This window comes from Onychostoma macrolepis, chromosome 18, assembly GCF_012432095.1.
Source record: "Onychostoma macrolepis isolate SWU-2019 chromosome 18, ASM1243209v1, whole genome shotgun sequence".
In the NCBI taxonomy this organism is placed as follows: Eukaryota; Metazoa; Chordata; class Actinopteri; order Cypriniformes; family Cyprinidae; genus Onychostoma; species Onychostoma macrolepis.
This window is the reverse complement of record NC_081172.1, coordinates 32,623,150-32,639,184: the sequence shown is the minus strand read 5'-3', so window position 1 is coordinate 32,639,184 and position 16,035 is coordinate 32,623,150. Positions and strand designations below refer to the sequence as shown.

The following is a 16,035-nucleotide window of genomic DNA, read 5'->3' as shown; positions in this document are numbered from 1 at the left end:
TCTGTGATCACATGAAGAAACAGAACAAACTGAGACAGACTAAATCCAGAATCACAGACAGACTGATGATGATCAGAGCTCTGTGTGGAGTGCAAAAATATCACTGGATTATTACAATTAATGGCTAAATGAATGTTTGGAAATATAAACTGATATTTCCTCCTGACACAGCACAGCAAAATATAGAAATAACTGACTTAAAACCATTTTAGCTCATCATTTTGGCCACCGCTGTATATACAAGAAGAAGCCATGGTATGGGTATCGTGTCTTGCTTCTTTCAAACATATTAAAAACCGTACTGCCCCCAGACTCTTGAACAGCACTGTATATTTGTCATTAGTGTGAGTGGAGCTGAGTGTTGTTGTGCTGTGCTTCTCTCTCAGGACTGTGAGTTCAGTCACTCGTCGTACCTGCAGGTTTTCTGCGGTCTGTGCGCTCTGGGAATCGTCCTGTGTCTCGTCACGTCTCTGGCGGTGGAGTGGACGGGTCTGCGTGTTTCCCGAGAGCTTCACTGCAGCCTCCTGCGCACCATCGTCCTCGCACCCATGAGGTCAGCAGCTCGTGGTCATCCTCTAAAACCACACACATATACTGCAAAGTAGAGAGTCCATTTAAACAATCAATTCATCACATGACATAAGCTATGTTTCCATCCAAAGTTACGAATTAAACTTATGCGCAAAATTGTAATATCGCAAAAAACATTTGTGAATAAAGCACCGTTTCCACCCAGTGAGTTGAAGAGAACAAAATCGTCACTTCCTGATTAACTTGCACTAAATATCATGAAGAAAAAAATGATTTGCTGCGGTATAGTAGAAGTCACTGTATATAATATTTTTTGTATACAATAAATTACGAGCTTCAGAGCGTGCGGTCATGTTATCTTATTTTCGGAGCCTGCTGTTTAGGAATGCAGTTCTGGGAGTTAATTATAACGAAGCACTTTAACGAGACTTTGCTCAAGCATTTTAGAATGACAAAACTAGCATTTCAGATGCTCTGCAATGAAGTCGTCCATTGGTTGGTCCAGTTTTATGCTGTCCAATCGCAAAGTCACGTCTTTTTTAATGCGCATTAAGCAATTTATTTGGTAGAAGTGTATCCATCGTAGTTTATGCACATGTTTTTTAACCGAATAAGAAATTTATCCTTAGTTGAGCGCATACATTTTTTATGCACATTTTTAATTTATGCGCTTTTTTATGCGATATCCCAAAATGCGCATAAAAATAGGTGGATGGAAACATAGCTATAGTCACATGATTAAGTGTTAAAGCATCACACAGATAATTATTTTTTGTAAATATAATTGTAACCAATAAATTCTAATTATTAATATTAATTATTACGAAAAATAATTATCTGTGCAATGCTTTGACACTTAATCAGGTGACTATGTCATGTGACAAATTGATTGTTTAAATGGTGCACTTGTGTGTTGTTTTTACTGTAAAGCCATGTGAATAAAGGCCTTTTTCACTACAATTTCGAGTGCCTTGGAGTGATTCTTTTTTTTTAAACACATACTGATCTGTGTTTCCCACAAGGTTATTTGAGACGACGCCCCTGGGGAACATCCTAAACCGATTCTCATCGGACACCAACACAATCGATCAGGTACTGGAGGGTAAACAGACTTTACATTTCACAGGAGACTTCATGCATTGCGCTTGCGGCCAGGATTGGTTTGGTCAGTGTTTGAATGGGATGGACGGATGTGTGTGTGATTGCAGCACATCCCGGTGACTCTGGAGTGTCTGAGCCGCTCGACTCTGCTGTGTGTGTCTGCGCTGGGCGTCATCTCTTACGTCACACCGCTCTTCCTCATCGCTCTGCTGCCGCTGGCCGTCGCATGCTACTTCATTCAGAAGTACTTCAGGGTGGCGTCCAGGTTAGTCGCAGAGTACTCAAATAAAAAAATAAATAAATTAATAAATAAAAACAATGTCTGTGATAGATAAAGTTTCACCACTGATGTCTGGAAAAATTCTAGCAGGTTACCTGAACTATCATTTTTTTTTTAATTTTTTTAGGTTGTAATATTTTGTATTATGTTTCTTATTTCCCCAAAATGTTAAAAATGTTTTCAATTATGCAAATTTTTCATATTTAATGTTTATAATTCACATATTAAATAATATTATATTATTTTATATTATATTAAATATTAATTTATTATAAATAAGTTAATATTAATTTATTATATATTTTATATGTAATGTTATGTTTTATATTTTATATTATTTCTCAATTTATTTTGTATTATATATGTATTATTGTATATTATATATTTTATTATTATTATTATGGTATTTATACATTTAGTTTAATTACATATTTCATTTTTAAATATATTTTATATTAAATGTTATATTTCCTAATATTTATCAACATTTCTAAATATTCAATATTTAAGATTTGTGTTATATTTTATTATTTATTGAATTTTTATTTTACATTTTAGTATTATATTTCTTCTTATTATTGTATTCACTGTATGCAGATTTATTATATTTCCTACATTTTACAAATGTTAAAAATGTTTTAATGATAAAACATTACATTTATATTTAATGTTGTTAATGTAATTATTTATCAAAATGTATACATTTTTAAATTATATACAATTTTTATAGTTAATATTTATAATTTAATTGATTCTAGTTTATTTTTATTTATTTATTTTTATAAAAAGCTGTTTATTATATTTCTTATTATTTTCCAAATGAAATTAATCAAAATTTAATTTAATTAATACATTATTTTAAAATATTTGATATTTAATGTTGTTTTATGTAGTATATTTCCTGTTATTTACCAAAATGTTTTAACGATACAAAATAGTAATATTAAATGTTCTAGTAATTGGTTATTTTAGTGGTGCATTTCTTCTTTTATCATTATTTATCTTGCATTATGAATGGTCTGTTTTCTCTCTGTCTGTGTGTAGAGATCTGCAGCAGCTGGAGGACAGCACTGAGATACCGCTCCTGTCCCATTACTCACAGACCATAGATGGCCTCACCACCATCAGAGCATTCAGGTAACACACATACACACACTAATATTGAGTCAGTTATTGATCTGACACACCACGGCGACTGACTGAACTGTGTTTTGTCTCAGACACGAGCAGAGGTTTAAGAAGAAACTGCTGGAACACACAGATGCAAATAACATCTCCTCTCTCTTCCTGATGGCAGCCAATCGCTGGCTGGAGGTTCGCATGGTAATGAAAACCATCATAGCAATTCTAGCACAGATTTAAATTACATATACAGTCAAACCAATTTTTTTTTTACTAGTGGGCACAGGAAACTATAGTTCATCTATGTAAGTGAGGATAGCAAAATTAAGTAGACTGTGACAGATTATACCCAAAAATTATTCATACTGTGGACTACCAGTAAAACTGATAAAAATTTGGGACCAAAAATTACTCTGTTTTGCTGAAGTGTTTTTCTTTAATTGCTAATGTGACCTTTTTACACACAGACTGAACAAAATGAAGCATTGCTTTGTAATTGGTTGACCTAAATTGATTTTACCTAATTGTGTACTTAAATTTAACAGCTCAGTTGTCACAGAAAAATGACCAGATTTTACCAGATTAGACTTTGTACCTACAAGAAGATTTCAGTTTTATTACTATTAAGTTTGAGGAAATTATATGAAAACCAATTTTGCATTTCAGCTAAACAGCTTAACAGAGAAGAAGAAAATACCGGATTAGGCTTAGAAGACATATAGAGTTGATTATTGTCGTCGGCACAGCAATGGAAGTAAATTCCAAACTTCCTAAAAATTTGACCAAGTGGCAGTAAATAAATGATGAATAGAAGAGGCCCCAAGACTGAGCCTTGGGGAACACCATCAATAACATGCGATAGCTCAGATCTGAAGTTTTTAAGTTGTACAAACTGAATGCGACCAGAAAGATATGATCTAAACCAAGACTGACAGGTGTCCGTAAATCCCAGTGAGACATTGTTCATGAATGCATATTATTTTTGTATTGGCTGTGTGCAGGAGTACATTGGGGCGTTTGTGGTGCTGATTGCGGCGGTGACATCTATAAGCAATGCTTTATACAGTCAGCTCTCAGCGGGACTGGTGGGTCTGGGACTCACTTACGCTCTCATGGTAAACTGCAGAAACAAACCTACTGCTCATCAGTCTTTACTAGTGTTCAGCACTAACCACCTCTGCTCTGCCTCCGTGAAGGTGTCCAACTATCTGAACTGGATCGTGCGTAATCTGGCAGACATGGAGGTGCAGCTGGGCTGCGTGAAGAGAGTCAGCGGTCTGATCCACACGCCGCTGGAGAACTACGACGGACTCATGAGTGAGACACTGACAACGCTGGGAAATAAGAGGGAACAGTCCTAAAAACATAAGAATAAGAGGGGGATATGAAAAGGAATAACAACAATAAAAATATATATTTTTAAAAATGATAATATTAAAATATGAACATATGAATCAAATATTCATTTCAAATCATGCAATGCATTTTCGCTGGTATATATACCAGTTCATATTCACTCAGAGAAACAACAAACAAACAAAGATAATAACAGCATTTTTGGGAATATAAAAAAAATACTATGTTAATTTAAATAATATTTGAAAATCATATGTATATTCTCTAATATATTTAAACTATTTTAACAGTATTGTGTGTGTGTGTGTATATATATATATATATATATAATTAATAATACTGTTAAAATATTTTTAGACATTAATATACATGAAATAATATAATATATCGGATTATTATTATGTTGTTATTGTTATTTACATTTTTGCTTCATATTAAAAAATATATATATTTTTGGGAACATTAAATAAAAAAATAACGTGAATTAAATATTAATTTCAAATTAATTTTGTAATTAGTTGTATTCCTAAATTCAATTTTTAAATAATAACAATTTCTATATTTTAAAGATTATCTAAAGCAATATAAATGAGTGATTCCGGTATATACATTAGTAGTTTATATTTATTCAGAAATAATATATAGATAATAATAATAATAACATTTTAGGAAATAATAATAATAATAATAATAATAATAATAATAATAATAACACTGACTATTAATTTCAAATCATAATCAAATTAAAATACCGACAATAATAATATAATTTTAGGAAATAATAATAATAATAATAATAATAATAATACACATTTTAGGAAATAATAATAATAATAATATTAAACCAAATATTAATTTCAAATCATAATCAAATTAAAACATTGATATTTTAAACACAAATATTTTATGCATATTAATCAAATATTATTATTTTTTTTAATTTATAGCTTTTCTAACAATTTGAATGCACATCATATATTTTGCTTCACGGAACATTAATGCAGTATTTTGTTAATTATTTTGGAAAGTTCTTTAGAAAGTGTTCATCAGCAGATGTGATGTGATTGCAGCTCCTGCTCAGGTTCCTGCCGGATGGCCAAAGTACGGTGAGATCCAGATCAAGAACCTGAGCGTTCGCTACGACAGCAGCCTGAAGCCCGTCCTGAGACACGTCAACGCTCACATCAGACCGGGACAGAAGGTCAGTCTGACGCTCTACACAAACACATTCACAGCTTTCGCTGGAAGAGCAAATTACACGTGAAGACTGAGTGTTTTATGGCTAGGTGGGAATCTGTGGACGGACGGGAAGTGGGAAATCCTCCTTTTCTCTGGCTCTCTTCAGAATGCTGGACACGTTCGAGGGTAACAGGAACTTCGTAATGATCAAACTCATCATGTTCTGACCTCTTCTGGGTCTTTGTGATTCCATGGATGTGTTTTGTTCTCATACAGGGCAAATCATCATTGATGGGATTGATATCGTCAAGCTTCCTCTGCAGACTCTGCGATCAAAGTTTTCCATCATCCTGCAGGATCCCATTTTATTCAGTGGAACGATTCGGTGAGCCTTTTATACTGTATTTTCAATCAGGTTCCCTGTACAAAGACACACACATCATCCAGTGCAGTCTGCTCTAGTCTTTCAGCATGCGCTTGTGTTTCTCAGGTTTAATCTGGATCCGGAGAGAAAGGCCACTGATCAGATGCTTTGGGAGGCTCTTGAGATTGCTCAGCTCATGCCAGTTGTTAAAGCTTTACCTGGAGGACTAGGTGAGATCAATGAGGCCTGGATGAGCAGAACAAAAATAAGCAGTAAACACTACCGGTCAAACATTTGGAATAAGTCTGTTCTGCTTTTACACAGGCTGCATTTATTTGTTAAAAATACAGAATTTAAAAAATAAAATAAAAACAGTTAAATTGTGAAATATGTGACCCTGGACCAAAAATATCAGTCATAAGCAGCTCAGGTATATTTGTAGCAATAGCCAATAATACACTGTATGGGTCAAAATTATCAATTTTTATTTTATGCCAAAAATCATTAGGATATTAAGTAAAGATCATGTTCCATGAATATATTTTGTAAATTTCCTACTGTAAATATGGCAAAACTTAATTTTTGATTAGTAATATGCATTGCTAATAACTTCATTTGGACAAATTTAAAGGCGATTTTCTCAATATTTAGTTTTTTTGCACCCTCAGATTCCAGATTTTCAAATAGTTGTATCTCAGCCAAATATTGTCCGATCCTAACAAACCATACATTAATGGAAATATTATTTATTCAGCTTTCAGATGATGTATGAATCTCAATTTGGAAAAATATACCCTTATGACTGATTTTGTGGCCCAGGGTTCACGTTACATTTTCAAATAGCTGTTTTCTATGTGAACATCTGTTAAAGTGTAATTTATTTCTGTGATGCGCAGCTGTATTTTCAGCATCATTACTCCAGTCTTCAGTGTCACATGATCTTCAGAAATCATTCTAATATGCTGATTTGCTGCTCAAGAAACATTTCTGATTATTATCGACATTGAAAACAGTTGTGATGCACAATATGTTTTGCAAAAAATGATTCAGCAAAAACATTAGACATTTTCTAGTGGTTTCAACTTTTTATTCATAAAAGAAGCCTGAGAGAAAAAAAACACATATTTCTGCAACAAAAAAAACATTATTAAAATATCATTAATAACTGAGCAACAGTACTAGCTGATAATAAATAGGCATATTAGAATGATTTCTGAAGGATCATGTGACACTGAAGACTGGAGTAAAGATGTATAAATTAAATAAATAAATTACAATTTAACAGATATTCACAGAATTTTTTTCCAAAAACACTAAAAATAGTAATTATTTAGATCGTTGGACTGGTCATGTAAATATCTCATAAATCCATTCATTTGATTCAATGAGCGATTCACACAAATTCTCCGCTCCACAGATGCGATGGTGACGGAGGGAGGAGAGAACTTCAGTCAGGGCCAGCGGCAGCTCTTCTGTCTCGCTCGAGCCTTCGTGAGGAAGAGCAGCATCCTCATCATGGATGAAGCTACAGCGTCTATCGACATGGCCACAGTGAGAACAAGACCGAGGTTATTCAGCGGCTTGTTTCTCTGGTGCATGTAAAGTTTGGTTAATCACCGTCTTTGTTCCTGTAGGAGAGTATTCTGCAGAAAGTAGTCATGACGGCGTTTGCAGACCGAACAGTGGTAACGATAGCAGTGAGTCCCTGCACCTCTTTAAACTATACTATACAAAACTACACAGCAGGGGTCTTCAACTCTGGCCCTCGAGGTCCTCTTTCCTGCAGAGTTCAGCTCCAACCTCGATCAGACTGACCTGCGAGTAACTTCCTATTGATCCTGAAGACCCTGAAGAGCACTCTGCAGGACAGTGGACCTCGAGGGCCAGAGTTGAGAACCCCTGCTATACAGTATTTACTAAACCTGAAGACTGTCATCTACGCATGCCAATCCACAAAAACCTTAGCAACATTCACGTTAATATGCTGGATTATATGGAAGCTTATTTCTGCCACTGCATTAAAAAATAAAATAATAATTGCTCACAATTTATATCTCACAATGATGACTTTTTTCTCGCAATTCTGAGGAAAAAATTCAGAAGTCAAAAGGTAATTGGGAGTTTATATCTCATAATTCTGTTTATCTCAATTCTGAGGTTATTTCTCACAATTTTGACTTTTTCCTCACAATTCCTCACAAAAAGTATACATCTCATAATTCTGACTTTCCTCAATGATAAGTTTATATCATAATTCTGAGTATATATATCTCACAATTCTGACTTTCCTCAATGATAAGTTTATATCATAATTCTGAGTATATATATCTCATAATTCTGACTTTCCTCAATGCTGAGTTTATATCATAATTCTGAGTATATATATCTCATAATTCTGACTTTCCTCAATGCTGAGTTTATATCATAATTCTGAGTATATATATCTCATAATTCTGACTTTCCTCAATGCAGAGTTTATATCATAATTCTGAGTATATATATCATAATTCTGACTTTCCTCAATGCTGAGTTTATATCAAATTCTGAGTATATATCTCATAATTCTGACTTTCCTCAATGCTGAGTTTATATCAAATTCTGAGTATATATCTCATAATTCTGACTTTCCTCAATGCTGAGTTTATCAAATTCTGAGTATATATCTCATAATTCTGACTTTCCTCAATGCTGAGTTTATCATAATTCTGACTTTCCTCAATGCTGTTTATAGCATAATTCTGAGTATATATCTCATAATTCTGACTTTCCTCAATGCTGAGTTTATATCATAATTCTGAGTATATATATATCTCATAATTCTGACTTTCCTCAAAGCTGAGTTTATATCATAATTCTGACTTTCCCCAATGCTATTTATAGCATAATTCTGAGTATATATCTCATAATTCTGACTTTCCTCAATGATAAGTTTATATCCGATTCTGAGTATATATCTCATAATTCTGACTTTCCTCAATGCTGAGTTTATATCATAATTCTGACTTTCCTCAATGCTGAGTTTATATCAAATTCTGAGTATATATCTCATAGTTCTGACTTTCCTCAATTATAAGTTTATATCCGATTCTGAGTATATATCTCATAATTCTGACTTTCCTCAATGCTGAGTTTATCATAATTCTGACTTTCCTCAATGCTGTTTATAGCATAATTCTGAGTATATATCTCATAATTCTGACTTTCCTCAATGCTGAGTTTATATCATAATTCTGACTTTCCTCAATGCTGAGTTTATATCATAATTCTGAATTTCCTCAATGCTGAGTTTATATCATAATTCTGACTTTCCTCAATGCTGAGTTTATATCATAATTCTGAATTTCCTCAATGCTGAGTTTATATCATAATTCTGACTTTCCTCAATGCTGAGTTTATATCATAATTCTGAATTTCCTCAATGCTGAGTTTATCATAATTCTGACTTTCCTCAATGCTATTTATAGCATAATTCTGAGTATATATCTCATAATTCTGACTTTCCTCAATGATAAGTTTATATCCAATTCTGAGTATATATCTCATAATTCTAACTTTCCTCAATGCTGAGTTTATATCATAATTCTGACTTTCCTCAATGCTGAGTTTATATCAAATTCTGACTATATATCTCATAATTCTGACTTTCCTCAATGCTGAGTTTATATCAAATTCTGACTATATATCTCATAATTCTGACTTTCCTCAATGCTGAGTTTATATCATAATTCTGACTTTCCTCAATGATGAATTTATATCAAATTCTGAGCATATATCTCATAATTCTGACTTTCCTCAATGCTGAGTTTATATCATAATTCTGAATTTCCTCAATGCTGAGTTTATATCATAATTCTGACTTTCCTCAATGCTGAGTTTATATCATAATTCTGACTTTCCTCAATGCTGAGTTTATATCAAATTCTGAGTATATATCTCATAATTCTGACTTTCCTCAATTCTGAGTTTATATCATAATTCTGACTTTCCTCAATGATGAATTTATATCAAATTCTGAGCATATATCTCATAATTCTGACTTTCCTCAATGCTGAGTTTATATCATAATTCTGACTTTCCTCAATGATGAATTTATATCAAATTCTGAGCATATATCTCATAATTCTAACTTTCCTCAATGCTGAGTTTATATCATAATTCTGACTTTCCTCAATGCTGAGTTTATATCATAATTCTGACTTTCCTCAATGCTGAGTTTATATCAAATTCTGAGTATATATCTCATAATTCTGACTTTCCTCAATTCTGAGTTTATAGCTCATAATTCTGACTTCTCACAATGCGTTTATATATCATAATTCTAAATTTGTCCAATTATTTTTCCTCACAATTCTGACTTTTTTCCTCAAACTACAGTTTGTATCCCGTAATTCTGACATTTTTCATTGAAATTCAGTTTATATCTCAATTTCCTTTTCTCTCAATTCTGAGAGCAAAAGTCTAAAGGTTAGAGTTTTTTTTTTTTTTTAATTCTGACTTTATTCACAACTCTAAGTCTCTTAGTCAATTCTGCCTTGTTTCCCAGAATTGCGAGATAAAAAGCCACAATTACCTGTTATTCTGCGGCAGAATCAAGCTTCCATAGGGTTAAAGGGTGAGGCTCACTGTGATCTGATGGCTGATATGTTTTGTGTTGGACAGCATCGCGTTCACACCATCCTGGGCTCAGACGTGGTGATCGTGATGAAACACGGCGGCATCTTAGAATACGATGAACCGGATGTCCTGCTAGAGCAGAAGGACAGCGTTTTCTCCGCGTTTGTGCGAGCGGACAAATAAAGGTGGATGGATGGAGGCAGAATCATACAAAATTCAGATGTGTATGGTTGTATATGGTTTGTGTAATATTTGTACAATTAATATCCTGTAAACTAATAAAATGATGAATTCCACAATAGCCTATTGGAGATCTTAAGTGAGGCTCTGTTGTAAAAACATTAGGATGTGTTTTTTTAAATGTTCGCTCAGTTCTTTACACACCGATACCACAGTGGTGTTTGACCCTGTACTGCCATCTATCGTCTTCTGCATGATCGACTCTGAGCTTCATGCAAATTGCACTGATACTAGGGTTTTAGAAAAAAGAAACAACAACATGGGTGCCACTTCTCAGGATTTTCTCCATCATCAAATATTTCCACCCATTTGCCATAGCAATCTAAAAAAAGTCTTTGTTTTAGAGTTATAAAACATGAACTGAACCAACCAGCTACGAGGAGAATCACAACATTACAAACTTTGATTTGAAGCAAAAGAATATCAGACAAAAAGACAAGTGGGCCCTAATGAGGCAAAGAACTACAATCCCATGAAGCATTATATACATTCAAAAAAAAAAAAGAAAAAAAAAAGATGGAGATATAAAACCATTGATTCAAAGATGTTGATTAGATGTGTATATAAAAAAAAAAATATTTCACATAGAATGCAAAATATGCACATTATGCACTCAAATAAATAGTTTGAGATCATAGGGAGAATGAATTGATTTATTCGCAGTGCTTCATGGGAGTGGGCGGAGCTCCTTTGCCCGCTTCTGTTCTCTGATTGGTGGAGATTTCTTTGCAGAATCATGGGTAATGTAGTTTTTCCCACCAGAAATTCTGCTGTTAGAAATATTACAATCATTTAAAAGTAAGGCTTTAACAAAAGCACATCTTGTAGCTCACAGTAGTTCTGTCTTTAAAAATGTATAAATAACTTCCACTATGGAGAAAATGAAAGGGATTTTTACTTCTGTAACCTGATTGGCTGACATGTGTATTGTGGGCGGGGTTATCATGACAACTAAAACCACTTACAGCACCTTCAAATAATCAAAACACATGAAATTGCATTATTTGTGACTTGACACTTCTTGATATCACAGTTGAAAAAGAAAAAAAAGACACCACATGCAACTGTTTGTGACTTTTAAATATTTTATTAGGTTATAATTTGCAGAGCTTAAAATATTAAATCGCTTTTAACTTAAAGTATTATTAAAATACATAAAACAAAAGCCAGAACTGAGGAGCCCTGAAAAACGTCAACTAAAACCGAAACGAAAAGGAAAAAGAAAACCGAGAAATAAATTAAATAAAAGCAAAAAAGTCTGATCTTCTCGTCGCAACACAAACTCTCTGAACAGTGATGAAGGGAGAACTAAAACATCTGTCGCTCTTTTTCTCGCTCTCTCAGTCACTCTAAGATAATAATCTTTGCAATCGATACGTAGAGACTAAAATGTACATTCTCTTCCATTCACAAATCGTCTTTTCAGAATGAGGCTAGACATGATTACAAGCCATTTCCAGAGCCTGGAGAGCAGGCGTTCGGATTCAACAGCAGACAACGCGAATGTCCTTGTCATTCTCGAGGGAGAACGCGTGAAACCCAGGCCCTGGAGCCAAAATGGCCGCCCGAATCAACTCGGCTCTCCTCTACAGTGGTTAACATGCTAATATGCAACAAGTCTGTCCCATATAAGTAGAGGGCCGGCGTTTTGGAGGATGGGATTGCTATATGATGAGTAAAGTGACACCGAGAGGCTTATGGGTGAGCAGGTAGCATTGACAGCTCTCTCAGTTCCTGAGTGCAAAAGCCTTGAACACACACACGCACGCGCACACACACACACACACACCCCTTTTACCCTATAAAAATGAAAAAGAAACCTTTATACCGTACACAAGGACCAGGCCGACACCCTTATGAAACCAAGAGAGGGGAAACTGCTGCATCAAACGGAGGCAAAGACGAGGGAAGACGCCAAAGAAAGCGGAAAACGGGAAGGAAACCGAAGCATGGTCAGGTTGTTCTTGGTTAAAGGGTTAGACGGCCGCGTCTGAGGTCATTCGGCGAGAGGCCTGGCTGAGCGCTCCTTACACTGGGTCCTAAAGAGAGCAATGTTCTGGGAGGGTGAAGGTCTGTGAGTCCCAGCAGTCCTTCTGAACCCCGGCTTGGCAGGTCAGAGATGGAGCGGCGCCGGACTCATCTCTCCGTCACGTGGTTCTGTGGCTGAGGGGGCAGCGGAGTGCACAGGGCCTCCGTCAGATCGTCCATCATGGACGTCTCCTTGGGGTCCATCAGATTGAATTCCCTTATAAAAACCATGAAATGCGTGTAGAGTGTGTTTAGGTGTCCGTGCAGGTCCATGGCCACCGACTCCTTGTAGTGGGACCAGTAGATGTGGGCCAGAACGTGGAAGAGATACCTGCAGATTTTCTTCACCAGCGTGTCGAAGGTGTTGGGGAACTCTTTACCTGCAGACGAGCAGACCAACTGCATCAGTGCCCACACATTTAGACCAGTGCATTTCAGAAATACGTGACATGCACTACTGTTCAAAAGTTTGGAGTATGTTTTTGAAGGAAGTCTCGGTAACACTTTATTTTAAAGTGTACTTATAAAACATTTTACTATTATAACAACAATAAATTATGCATAATTACATGCAAGTAACCCTAAGCCAAACCCTAAACCTAACCATAGAGTAAGTACATGCAGTTAATTAATATTACAGAATACTTAAATATGAAACAAGGACACCTTAAAATAAAGTGTAACCCAAGTCTCTTCTGCTCAACAAGGCTGCATACGTTTGATCAAAAATACAGTAAAAATTGACATATTTTTACAATTTAAAACAGCTGTTTTCTATGTGAATATCTGTTAAAATGTAATTAATTTCTGTGATCAAAGCTGAATTTTCAGCATCATTACTGCAGTCTTCAGTGTCACATGATCTTCAGAAATCATTCTAATATACTGATTTATGATCGTGCTGCACAATACTTTTTGTGGAAGCCGTGATGCATTTTATTTTCAAAGATTCACAGATGAATAGAAAGTTCAAAAGAACAGCATTTATTTGAAATATAAATCTTTTGTAATATTATAAATGTCTTTAGTGTCACTTTTGATCAAATTAATGCATCCTTGCTAGCCCCAGTAAATATAATTATTCTTATAACTTCTATAGCGATAGTGAAATTATACAAATAATTAATATTATATACTAAGAAAAACAAGAATATTCCAAGACCACAGGAACCCTACATATGTTCCTGAAGGTCATTCAATTTAATTCATATTTATTTGCATTGCACTTTTCATTATACACTGCAATAAAATAAAAATAAAAATCTTAAATCAAGAAGGATTTTCTAGACAAGTAAAAAGTATTGTCTTGTTTTCATGTTGCAAATAAAGTCGTGCGGTTTGCTCATGCATCACCAGGTGGCGGCAGAGACTCACTCACCATATTTGGTGGGAAAGATGTCCTCATCGGTCACCAGCTTCTGGACTGAACTCATGACGAAATCCACGTACTGCGGCGCTGTGCATTTCGTCTTCTTCCCTTTTTCATCATACCAGTAGTATGTCCTGAGAGACGGATATTTAATTGAGAAAATGTCAGAATCTAGTTGATTTTGCTTAGAAACACACAGACCTCTGCTAGATCAACCTAAAACAGAAGTACAGCATCATCATCGTTTCCCTTCGTTCACTCCTCTTTCTCCAATCCTCTGACAGCACACAGTAAACGGATGTTCGTCCCTCCATCAATCGTCTCTCTGACACACTTTCTGCTCAGCGGTTGTTCATTAACCAAACGGTCTGATAGTGAATCTTCCCATAAACATGACCAGGATATATTTTTGATGCGTCAGTTATTCAATAAACGCTTCGGTAAACACTCATTTCCCATCAACACACCGGTGACCCAGTTATTTTGTAATGGTTTTACTGGTTGTAATAGGACTTGTATTGGTTTTAATGGACACTGTAATGCACCCTGTTGGTATCTGCTGGTAATTGTTCGCCTTCTATTGGTGGTGGCTTGTTAAAACCAATAAATCCTCATGGAATATGTCCCAAAACACACTACAGAAAACCATTTATGACCTGTGCTGGCAAAATAAGTCACAATATGCAAATGTTCAAAAATGAGTTATTTATGCTCCATTAAAATACCTTCAAAGTGATATGATTTGTTGGAATCGGACGAAAAATGACTCGAGCTACACCTGTTTGAAGTCGACAGAGTCAGTTTTGAGAAAAATCAAGCGGAAGTTTTCTAAAGGTTCCAAATCAACAGTGCATTGTTTCCTCCACCTCCTTTCTTAATGTTAATTACTATATTAATAACCTCAATATAGCCGTTTTTTAATGTTATCTTTGTTATTAAAAATAAGAACAGATGCCCAAAAACAAGAACAACAGTAGAACAAATATATGAAAGAATCAAATAGGCATAGTGCATTACTTTTTTTCATTTTACATCTAAACAAAAGCATTCAAGTAAGAAAAACAAATAATCAAATGTAAAAATAATTTCAGTGTGTTCATTACAAATACATTAACACTACAAAAGCACTCCTCTCAGAAAATGTACAAATAAAGCTCATTTTAGATGTTTAATCACTATTTGGAGCACTGGGATCACTAGAAGAGGGCTTAATGAACTCATTTCTGTGAAAACCTCAAATTTGTCCAAAATCAATATTTTTTCACTTTTTTTTGTCTGTAGCTCAAAATTAGACCGTGCGCATTACTACTCATTTTGCCAATTCGGGACACATTTTTTAATGGTTTTAATGGTTAAAAGTTGATGGTTTGTAATGATATTGGTAGTGAAAACCATTAGAATTTCTGTGATGGTTTCTATTGTTTGTTTTTCCAGCAGGACATAAACAAAACGTCAGCAACACTCAACCATTCCTCTGGCATAACAGGAAGAACGAATCAAATAAAATCCGATTAAAAATTAGCGATGCACAATATTGGACTTTTGCCGATATCCGATATTTTTCAAGTAATTTTGGCCGATAGCCGATGCCAATATATTTCCTTTTGTTTTAACACAGAGTCTCTCCTGTGTGGAAATTATAAGCAAATTATGTTTTATAATGACAGGACATTGAAGATTTGAAAAGAACTATAAATAAACATATAAAAATAAATAGCTGAATTTTTTCCCCTTTTTTCAGAAAGATGCTGTGGTAACCTTAACATTTTATTTAACATTTGTAAATGGTCTAAACCAAAAGAGTTGTACAAATTCTGAAAATCTTTTAAAAATATAACAATTACACATTAA

At 34.5% G+C, this 16,035-nt stretch overlaps 2 protein-coding genes across 5 annotated transcripts in view; one reads left to right on the top strand and one right to left on the bottom strand.

Annotated features, from left to right (window-relative positions):
• Positions 1-11,152, top strand: part of abcc8b (ATP-binding cassette, sub-family C (CFTR/MRP), member 8b) — a 35,100-nt gene extending 23,948 nt beyond the window's left edge. For both annotated transcript variants that reach the window (XM_058751276.1, XM_058751275.1), the window contains exons 27-40: positions 387-553; positions 1,554-1,623; positions 1,740-1,897; positions 2,957-3,049; positions 3,133-3,235; positions 4,036-4,149; positions 4,231-4,351; positions 5,461-5,591; positions 5,677-5,755; positions 5,846-5,954; positions 6,060-6,163; positions 7,351-7,484; positions 7,568-7,630; positions 10,593-11,152. In XM_058751276.1, the coding sequence (XP_058607259.1) occupies positions 387-553; positions 1,554-1,623; positions 1,740-1,897; positions 2,957-3,049; positions 3,133-3,235; positions 4,036-4,149; positions 4,231-4,351; positions 5,461-5,591; positions 5,677-5,755; positions 5,846-5,954; positions 6,060-6,163; positions 7,351-7,484; positions 7,568-7,630; positions 10,593-10,730 (1,584 nt within the window). In that variant the 3' untranslated portion in view covers positions 10,731-11,152. The remainder of the gene's footprint in view (positions 1-386; positions 554-1,553; positions 1,624-1,739; positions 1,898-2,956; positions 3,050-3,132; positions 3,236-4,035; positions 4,150-4,230; positions 4,352-5,460; positions 5,592-5,676; positions 5,756-5,845; positions 5,955-6,059; positions 6,164-7,350; positions 7,485-7,567; positions 7,631-10,592) is intronic.
• Positions 11,153-11,852: 700 nt separating this feature from the next.
• mob2b (MOB kinase activator 2b) overlaps positions 11,853-16,035 on the bottom strand; it is a 46,135-nt gene continuing 41,952 nt past the window's right edge. For all 3 annotated transcript variants that reach the window (XM_058751130.1, XM_058751129.1, XM_058751128.1), the window contains exons 4-5: positions 14,194-14,318; positions 11,853-13,195 (exon numbers count right to left, since the gene is read on the bottom strand). In XM_058751130.1, coding sequence (XP_058607113.1) covers positions 12,924-13,195; positions 14,194-14,318 — 397 coding nt within the window. In that variant the 3' untranslated portion in view covers positions 11,853-12,923. The remainder of the gene's footprint in view (positions 13,196-14,193; positions 14,319-16,035) is intronic.